Here is a 10,576-nt window from a genome sequence, read left to right as displayed (position 1 = left end):
AGTGATCCAATAGTCCGAACAATTGTGGGTATTATTTCTCTTAAATCTACCCCTTAATCCTATAATGCCATAAAATACCACTGAATCAGAGCTTAGCAGGATTCCAGAAAAGAACAGACTCTTAAAGAGATAATGAGAACTCCACATTTATGTTGGATAGGATTGAAAGGAGAGAATGGGGGAGGCAGAATGTACCAGATGGGCAGATTATTTCATAGTTTCCCTTAATATGATTTCTTCAACCTGAAGCATCTGGTAATTCCACTATCAGAGATTAGATACTGGATAAGATGGACAGGCAGGCTGATCTAACAAAGCAATTTTATTTTCTGCTACACATAGGAGAGGTTCCCATTAAATCCTGTATCACAGGATACAACAGAGGTGCATAAAATGTTGTATCCAAGCAGGGAATGTTTGCAGGCCCTGGCATCCCATGTAAATATGCTTCACTTTCAATATAGAAAACAACACATCTCCCAAACCCCCATCCTCCCCAGGCAGGCAGCAAGTGCTGGGAATGGATAAACAATAAAACTCACACAGCAGCCTTGTCCTTCAGAGGATTTTGCAGAAAATTGAGAAAATCTCTCCAGCTCATTTTTGTGAAGATTTGAGTAGAAATCCTGCAGGCTGCAGGCAGCACCTTGGGTACTTCCAATCTGGAAGCTGAGATTGTTTTCCAGAACATGCAGGAATCTCATCTTAAAGCCAAAAAACCCAATCAAGCGTGATTAGGCATGTGTTCCCAGCGCCCTTCTCACTATGGCACTGCCTGGCAGCAGGTTCTGGAATAACTCACCCCAAAACAGCAGTCCTGCCTATTTTAGCCCAAGGAAGAGCTTTCCCAGCCATCCCAGCTGGAATCTGTTACTTGGTTCACTGGGAAATCTCGTGCACAGCCAGCACAGCCTTTCCTGCTCAGGGTGAGGTCCAGGTGGGGCAGGAACAGCTCCTGCTTGGAACCAGCTCCACACAGCTCATCCCAGACCTCTGGCACCTCTGCTCTGGGAATGAGCCCAGGACAAGCCCAAATCCCTCAGTGGGGAACAGCAGGGATGAGTTTCCGCCTCCCAGCCCAGGTGAGCAGCAATGGGGAAAGGGGAAAGCAGAAAACGGGAATGGGGAAGGGAAGAGAGGAGAAAAGGGAACAGGGAAGGGGAAAGAGGAGAGGGGAAAAGGGAATAGGGAAGGGGAAGGAGGAGAGGGGAAAAGGGAACAGGGAAGGGGAAGGAGGAGAGGGGAAAAGGGAACAGGGAAGGGGAAGGAGGAGAGGGGAAAAGGGAATAGGGAAGGGGAAAGAGGATGAGGGAAGGGGAAGAAAAAAAAAGGAAAGGGGAAAGAAGGAAGGGGGACGGGGAGGGGAAGGGAAGGGGAAGAAGGAGAAAAGGGAAGGGATAAGGGAAGTGGAACAGGAAAGGGGAGAGGGGAAAAAGGAAAAGAGAAGGGGGAAAGTGGAGAGGAGAAAGAGGAAGAGGAAAGGGAAGGGATAAGGGAAGGGGAAAGAGAAAGCAGAAAGGGGAAGGAAATAATTCAACTAAAGCAAAGATGATAATCCAAACTACCAGAAAGTGACACCACAATTCCCCAGATCAGGGCAAACAAGGTATTCTGCCACAGCTCCTGGTGCTGGCAAAGACCTCACCTTCTCCTGAACATCATCCTCACACCTCTGGGACCATTCTCCCTGGAAAACGCCCTCCTTTCTCTGCCTCTGGGCAGGACTGAGAGGCCCTGAGCTGTGAGCTGCACTGGCTCCTCCTCACCAACAGCTCCTGAAATCCCATGGAGCAGGGATATCTGAGTCCCTGAACCCTCAGTGGTGCTGACCACGAGGTGCAGGGAGCCTGGAGACACAAAAATAGACACAAAATGTGCCAAACTTCCCCATAACTCTCCTTGCTCCACTTCCCTTTGGCCACAGGCACAAGAAAGGAGCAGGGAAAGGCCTCAGAGCTCTGGTGCAGCTTTGCTCAGCACTCAGGGCAGTGACACTTGACCACATGAATCTTTCCTTAAAAACAGGGAAAGCTGAGAGGAAAGGCTGGGGAGTGCCAGCCTGTGCCAGGACCAGTGCCAGTCCATTGGCATTCCAGACACTCTGCAGCCTTTAGCTGAACCACACAGCTTCACTATTATATTTAAAACTACTACATGCTTTGTAATGCTTATCAGCTGGAGGGTTTTCAACAGTTTTTCCCCACTAATGCTGCAATTTCAAAGCCATTTAGGCTAATTTCCCTTAACTTGAATCTATTTTAATCAGAGACCAGGATACTTGACTTAAATGGTTTGTGTTCAACCCTTCATAAAATCAGCCATAAAACTTTATGCACTAAATAGCAAGGGAACCTTGAAGCCAGAGGTAGGAGGAGGTGAAACTTTCCAAATTCTCCAGCAAACTCCAGCCTATTGCACACAGACCAACTGTTCTCTTACAATATCAAGCCAATTGATCCCCAAAACAAAAAGAAAACCAATAAACAAAATGCACTCCTGAAGTTGTTACACAGATAAAAGGCACTGAGTTGTGCAGCTGCACAAATTCCCTCCCAAGTCTCAGCCCAGCTCCAAACTGAAGCATTTTTAATGCTGTGCCCTGTCCTCTCCCCCACTCTCCCATGGAATGATGGATAGTGGAACTGAGGAAAAATACAATGCAAGGCTGAAAATGTCAGAATTAATCCTTTTCTTCCCCCCAAATCTGAAGAGAAACATTACTTCTCAAATTAATTCTCGCCAAGTAACGCTGGTTCTGCTGGAAGTCAGAGCTGGGGATGAGAAATGGAAATCAGCAGCTCAGCCTCAGGTAAGTGCTGGGGAAAGGTCTTGCTCCAAGGATCCAGCATTGTGCTGGGATTTGCATATCACAGAGGCAAAGGTGCAATTTGTACCTGCAATTCAGCCTGGCTGAGGAGCTGCAGCAGCACAATGCAGAATGTGCTCCATTCCTTTGGAAACTCATCCAGGGATTTCTGTTGTCAGTGGTTGAACAGCCCTGGATGCTCAAGGGGCTGCTCAGAATTCAGGCAGCACCCAGAGAGGTGAAGGAACAAGAGCTGCTCCTGCTCCCCTGGACAATCTGGAGCTCTAGGGACAGAGAGGTGAAGGAACAAGAGCTGCCCCTGCCCCTCTGGACAGTCTGGAGCCCTGGGGACAGGGGGAACAAGAGCTGCCCCTGCTCCCCTGGACAATCTGCCACCTCCTGACCCACAGAGCTGCATCCCTGGCTGCATGGTTTTCAACGCTCTGCAGATGCCAGGCAACAGCTTTGTCACTGCCCCAGTGACACAGGCATTGGACACGGATCTTTCACAATCCAAACCTCTCTCAGCTCATTTTTCTATCAGGGATTTCACTCCAGGCCAGGACAAACTGACACTTTCCTATTTTGAGGAACACTCTGGCAGCCATATCTAAAATTAACCTTCACAAAGATAAACTTGCAGCGTGTCTTTCCTCATCCTCTTAACAAAATGATGTGTCACCTCTTCTAAAGGCTGTTCTCCTGTGCTGCTTGGCAGGTAAACATCACCAGCACCTTAAAAGCTCAATCAAAAAAGGAGAGGAAAGATATTGCCACAGTAGAAACTCCCTTTAAATGTCCAGATCTAAAATGGGAGATCCCAGAGTGTCCCTGGAGGATCCCTGTGCTGGGAGGAGCCTGAGGGCAGCCCAAGGGCCCTGGAGGTCCTGCAGGGACATGAAGGAGCTGACAAGGAGGGAGGAAGGATTTCTGCACACTTTTACAGGGTATTAAACACCAAAAGCTCAGCGAAAGCAGAGCTGAGTTTCTGATGGTATCACTTCCACCCAAAATCATGGACTGCTTTAGGAAAACAGAGATAGACTAGGAAGAAATTCCCTTTTATCTCTGATAAATCATCTTGGTGAACTCTCTCACTCTCTCCAACTACCTGAAGCAAGGCTGGGGCCAGGTGGGGATCAGTTTCTTGTTCCAGGTACCAACGGACAGGACAAGCAGAAACAGCCTCAAGTTGTGCCAGGGGAGGTTTAGGTTGGATGTTAGGAATTATTTCCTGACAAAAAGGGTGGTCAGGCCCTGGCACAGCTGCCCAGGGCAGTGCTTCCCCAGCCCTGCAGAGGTTTAACAGCTCTGTTGATGTGGCACTTGAGGACACAGGTGAGTGGTGGCCTTGGCAGTGCTGGGGAATGGCTGGACTCAACAACCTTTGAGGCTTTTCCAGCATCAGTGGTTCTGTGACTCCATGAGCTCATTCCAGCCCAGCCACCCCCTTTCTCATCACTGAGCAGGGCCCTGGGAACAACGAGGGAAGAGCCAGCAGCACCAAACCTGACTGGGAATGCCCCAGCACTCCTGGCTCTGGGGTGACACCTGAACACAAACATTCCCTGCTGGAGCCCCTGGCACTCACTTGGTGGGGCGATAATCCGGGATGGAACGGTCCAGGGAAATCTTCTCACTGAGGTAGGAGTTGTAGCCATACTTCTCGTGGGGTCCCTTGGCTTTCTCCTCCTCCTCGGGGGACAGGGTGGCTGGGAGGCCACCCTTGCCACGGCCACCATAGCCCTCAATGAGACCAAGGGACTTGGAGAGACCTGGGGGGAAAACAAAAACATCACTGGTAAAACCCATCCCTGGTGAAACCATCATTGATAAACCCATCTCTGGTAAAACAAATCATTGGTAAAACCCATCTCTGGTAAAACCCATCCCTGGTGAAACCCATAATTGGTAAAACCCATCCCTGGTAAAACCCATCCCTGGTAAAACCCATCCCTGGTGAAATCCATCCCTGGTGAAATCCATTATTGGTAATATTGATAAAACCCATAATTGGTAAAAATCATCATTAGTAAAACCCATCATTGGTAAAATCCATCATTAGTAAAACCCATCATTGGTAAAACACATCATTGATAAAACTCATCATTGGTAAAACCATCATTGGGTGCCCTGGTAAAACCCATTTTTGGTAAAACCCAACCCTGCTAAATCTCATCATTGGTAAAACTCATCCCTGGTGAAACTCATCATTGGTAAACCCATCCCTGGTAAACCCCATCCCTGGTAAAATTCATTTTTGGTAAAATCCCTCCCTGGTAAAACCCACTTTTGATAAAACCCATCCTGGTAAAACCCATCCCTGGTAAATCTCATCATTGGTAAAACCTATCCCTGGTAAAACCCATTTTTGGTAAAACCCATCCCTGGTAAAACCCATCCTTGGTAAAACCCATCGCTGTTATTTCCAACTCCCAAAGAAAAAAAAATACTCTAAAAATCCTGGCTGTTTTGGGTTCCTGGCTGTTTTGGGTTGTTTTTCTGCAGACATTCCATTTCCTCCTTCTTTGGCCCAGTGCTGGAATAAGAATGGCTCAAGTGTTGCAGCTCCTCACAGCTCAGGCACACTGCTCCTGCCAGCCCTGCCCCTGGCGTGCAGCTGATAACCTGTCCCAGGATCTGTGCATTTATTGAGTTGTGGGGAGGTTATTCAGGCCTCCTTCCCACTCTCAGAGAGGTAATTACATGGAAGGTTAGATGTCCCCAGGAGAAGGATAGGTTGAACACAGAGCAGGAATAAAACAGGCTTGGTTAAGTGCCAGCCGAATGAATTTTTGCTCAGTGTGAACTGTGAACAGCATACAAATGGTAGGGATTTAAAAACAATTTCCCCTCAAACCTTTCTTATCTTTTAAAGTACAGTGTTCCCAGACCCTTATCAAGGGGAATTATTTATTTATATCTGCATAGCTGAAGGAAATAGGCAAAGTTCAAAATGAGCTGCACATAAAGAGCTCCATGGATGATTTGGTGGTGGCTGTGGGAAGCCAAGTCCATATTCATGTTATTATTTATTAGACAGAACACCTGGATTTTTTTAATATTTTTCATTAGCAGAGATTCACTCTCTTTTTGTCAGAAACACAAAAATAATAATGATGGATTCTGGTTTGCTCTTGTGTCTGTTTGGTTTTTTATACTGAAAGACACCAGGGTATATTCCCATTGTTTCAGTGTCAGAGCCCTGACTGAAAACAGATTTTTGCCACCTCTGAAGCTTTTGAAGGGACAATAACCTTCAGGTTTGTCCAGCTCCCAAACCTGGCACTGCCTTCCATTGTCCTGGACAAAACATTCCTGCCTGCCCACAGATTTAAGGATCTTTTTCCTCAAAAAGTAGCATTGAGAGACAGGAAGAAATGAACTGGGAATGTAAATCATAGTTGGAAGAACAGTTTGAAGAATTATGATTATTGTTACTATTATTATTATTATCATCATCATTGTTGTGTAGTATTATTTAGTATTAGTATTCCTTCTGAGAAGGAAGCTCTCAATATCCTTCCCTGCTGTATCAGAGCCCCTCTGACCACACTGGGCTTGGCTGGATTTTATCTGAGGACAGTAACACCAAATCAGCTGCCAGGAGCCCCAGGCTGGGCTCACACATCCAGGCTGCCTCTCCCAGCTCCAGGCTGAGCAGGAGCCAAGGGATCACTCAGGAAGGCTGGGATGGGCGGCACTTTGTGGCCTGCAGAAGCTCAGCAGATCATTCCATGAACTTCCCAACCCCAAGTGGTTCCACTCCAGGAACCCTCAGCATCTCCTAGTTTGCTTTCAAAGCTGAATTTTGCTTTTCTTGATTCCTCTGAACACATTTCTCCCTGCCCCAGTGCTTTGTCTTTCTGTGCTTTGAAACCACACCTGTGAGGAGGAACGTGGGGACTTTCTGAGGGGGCAGAGGCTCCAAGGATGGAGGACACTTGTGATGGTGTTCACAGGGGTCTGAGGATGAGGGAAGAGACGAGGATCTGACTCCATGTTTCAGAAGGCTGATTTATTATTTTATGATATATATTATATTAAAACTATACTAAAAGAATAGAAGAAAGGATTTCATCAGAAGGCTGGCTAAGAATAGAAAAGGAATGGAATGATAACAAAGGCTTGTGTCTGGGACAGAGAGTCTGAGCTAGCTGACTGTGATTGGCCATTAATTAGAAACAACCAACATGAGACCAATCACAGATCCACCTGTTGCATTCCACAGCAGCAGATAACCATTGTTTACATTTTGTTCCTGAGGCCTCTCAGCTTCTCAGGAGGAAAAATCCTAAGGAAAGGATTTTTCATGAAAGATGTCTGTGACAGACACTCAGTGGGATGTGGGAGCCATGGACATCCCAGCACCTGGCTCTGTTAGAAGCAGGCTTTAAAATCACAAGCTCAGGTTATTACCAGCAGCTGATAACAGATCATTAACTCAGACACCAGGGCAGTGCTTGTCCCAGAGCTGCGCTCTGTAACCAGCAGGGAAGGATGATCCCCCCAAGGCCAATCCATCCCACAAGATCCCAGCCAGTCTCCAGAGATCCTTACCTCTGGCTCAGGGAAGGGAACTGTGCTCCCAAGCACAGCACCTCAGTGAAGGAGCTGCAATTCGAGGTGAGGAACCTCCCCCAGTGCTCAGAACACCACCAAGCCCTGAGGCCATGCCAGCCTGGGGGACAGATCCCAGCACTCATTTGTCTCAGCTCATTTCTGCACATTCTGTCTTTCTACTGCTTTAAGTTGGTAAATGTTGATAAACCAACATCATGTAACCAAAGAAATCAATCAAATGGATGTGTTTGTGTTGGGCAGGGCACACAATGAGCCCTCCACCCTGCCTTGCAGGAGAGCACCTGCAAGGAGAGCCATGGGGATGCAGATTGCCAGGTGGGGTGAGCCAGGCAGGATCCCCTGTCTGTCCTGAGCTGCTTCAGCATTTCCTCTCCAGCCCAGGCTGTTGGCAGGGTTCAGGAATGTCATTCTGCTGTGTGGCACTCCGAGAAGAATCAAGAATGTTTAAGGAAGACAATTCATGTCCAAACAGAAGAGGAAGGAATTTGTTTCCAGCTGGCTGAGAAGGCGCCTCAGGAGGGGCAGAACTAAACACAAAAGGTGACAGCACATCCTCATCCAGTCAATCCATTCATTGGATTTCATTCACCACATTTTGGGCACCTTTCTGTGAACTTGGGGTGCCTTTGCTGTGACTTCAGGAATTACCCTGAGCCCAGCCTATGTGACTGCTCAGGATATTCTGGGATTCCATGGAACCTGCTTGGAATTGGCCTGGAAAGGCCAGAAGTGACACATAGAGACAGCATGAGCAAAAAAGGGAAGGAGCATGGTGCCATCTGCTCATTTTCCCAAAGAAAAGGTTGAAAGCAAAGAGTCAGGACTGTTCCCAAGTCACAGAGCAAATCCTTTATCCTTCTGGGCAGGCACAGAGCAGAAGTGCTGAACCTCTGCCAGAAAGTCTCTCCTGATGCCTGCTCCAGCCCACCTGTAGTGATAAACAGCACTGATCCCCACAAAAATCTTCATCTTTGGAGTGGATTCAGCCCCTAGGGAATTCTGCAAGCTCAGGAGGTGGGAATGGCCTGCATGGAGATGAGGTCTTGGTGCAGATCAGAGCTCTGAGCAGCCACAAGCTTCACTCATCCCAAAGCCACACTCACCCAAAGCTAAAACAGGATTTTTTTTTTCAGAATCTCCTAAAAATTCTGCACTTTGGAACAAATGGAATATATTGCTATTGCACTGCAAGAATAGAAGGGTAAAGAAAAAGCAAGACACCACGTGGAGCTGCCAAGATCTGAGCCCCTCCTGCTGGAACAGCCAGACAGGGGATCCCTGGGGACTGGCAGGAGTTGGTTTTCTTCAAGATGATATAAAAATTTAATCTCTACAGCAAAATTATTCCTAGACTGAGCACAGTTAGAGTAAATATATTAGTCTCTTCTTAAGCTGAGTGTATTTCAGGAGGAGGCAGGAGTTTTCTAGGACAGAGAAAACCTTTAGTGAAATACAATCTAATGTGATTTGCAGCCTTCATTTCCAAAGCTCCCCAGGAGCTGGAGGGGGGGAAAAGCTTTTTGCTCCATGTCAGCCTGGATGAAGGAAAACATTTAACCCTCCCATACAACCCTCAGCTGAGGAAACTTGTGATGGGGGGGCTGGGGAGGAAGGAAGAGCCCTGAAATGAAAAGACATTTCTGAGAATGGGTGCTGAGGGAAAACAACACCAACCCTGCAGAGTCTGAAGGGGTCCCAGGAGAGCTGGAGAGGGACTGGGGACAAGGGATGGAGGGACAGCACACAGGGAATGGCTCCCACTGCCAGAGGGCAGGGCTGGATGGGATATTGGGAATTGGGAATTGTTCCCTGTGAGGGTGGGCAGGCCCTGGCACAGGGTGCCCAGAGCAGCTGGGGCTGCCCCTGGATCCCTGGCAGTGCCCAAGGCCAGGCTGGACAGGGCTGGGAGCAGCCTGGGACAGTGGGAGGTGTCCCTGCCATGGCAGGGGGGGGATGAGAGGCCATTCAAAGCCCCTTCCAACCCAAACCATTCTGGGATTCTAATACAGGAAAGATTTCTGGAAAAGCAGCATTTTTAGCTGCATCTTTCCATATCTGTATCTCGTGCAGCACGAGGTACAGAACACACACACAGCTCAGGGTGGAAGCCACATTCCAGCAGGGAAGAGGAATTTGAAGCCCCCCTTCTCCAGAAGGAATAAGTAACACTGAAATGGTACTGAAAAACACAGGAACCATAAAGCAAAATTAAAGCAGATATCTCTGCAGAGCACAGCTCTCACTCAGTGAAGCACAGTGGAGCTCTCACAAGGATGTTTGTTCCTGGCCTACATCAGCCACAGAGCTGAAGGCCAACAGGGAATCTCTGGCCTGAGGAAAAGCCAGACCGAGGAGGTAAATGGCCCAAAGGCACTGGCCATGTGTGACCTGCAGGGGACTCAGAGAGAGGGGGCACCCAGAGAGGCTCTCAGGGCAATGTGTGAGGAACCAGAGCTGCTGCAAGGGGCAGAGTGTCCCAGGGAATGCTGGAAATTACAGGGAAGAGGAATTTGAAGAGTGCTGTCCTGACTGAAGCCTTTAGTGCTGTCCTGCTAAACACAGACTGCTAAAGGGAGGGCTCACTAACAATCAGGGGCATTGGCACAAGAACAGGCACCAATTTTCCTTTGCAGCCCTGGTGGAACCTGGGGCATGGGATTTTCTCCCCTTGCAGCAGTTTTGACACAATTTTAGCCAGATCTGCTCAGACCTGTTGTTTTTAGGGTAGATAACTCCCATTCCTCTGGCTGTAGGTTACACCTGTGGAACCCTGAGCTGCCCCAGGGCTGTGGGAACTGTGCAGGGAATACAAACACAACTGTGCAGGGAATACAAGTCAGCTTCCTCTGCTGTCACTGCCTCCCCAAAGCATCCTCATTCTCCTGCAGGGGAAACTAAAAGTGGCTGTAAAGGGATCAGAAAATGAGAGTTTGCTCTCTCCTGGGAAAAAAAAAAAAGATATATAAACTTTAAAAATGAGCTTAAATACTAGAGCCCAGTGAAAAACCAGTATTCCCCTGAACCCTATACAATTCTATTCACTGTACATGCTACATTTATTTTTCCTGGGGCTGACCACCTATCAAAAATTAATCCCCCAGATCAGATGCTGCAGCTAAAGGGTCAGTGCTTACCCTTCCACTGGACAGTCCTTTTCCAGGAGCTGGATTTTAGCATATCAGGACA

At 47.9% G+C, this 10,576-nt stretch overlaps 1 protein-coding gene across 1 annotated transcript in view; it reads right to left on the bottom strand.

The window, feature by feature from the left end:
• Positions 1-10,576, bottom strand: part of GALNT17 (polypeptide N-acetylgalactosaminyltransferase 17) — a gene marked incomplete at its 5' end in the record, with an annotated part of 239,381 nt that overhangs the window by 177,227 nt on the left and 51,578 nt on the right. Inside the window, one exon of the mRNA XM_005425125.2 lies at positions 4,398-4,581. Within this exon, the coding sequence (XP_005425182.1) occupies positions 4,398-4,581 (184 nt within the window). The remainder of the gene's footprint in view (positions 1-4,397; positions 4,582-10,576) is intronic.

Source organism: Geospiza fortis, unplaced genomic scaffold (assembly GCF_000277835.1).
Source record: "Geospiza fortis unplaced genomic scaffold, GeoFor_1.0 scaffold59, whole genome shotgun sequence".
In the NCBI taxonomy this organism is placed as follows: domain Eukaryota; kingdom Metazoa; phylum Chordata; class Aves; order Passeriformes; family Thraupidae; genus Geospiza; species Geospiza fortis.
The sequence above is the reverse complement of the archived record's forward strand: the minus strand, read 5'-3'. Positions and strand labels throughout refer to the sequence as shown.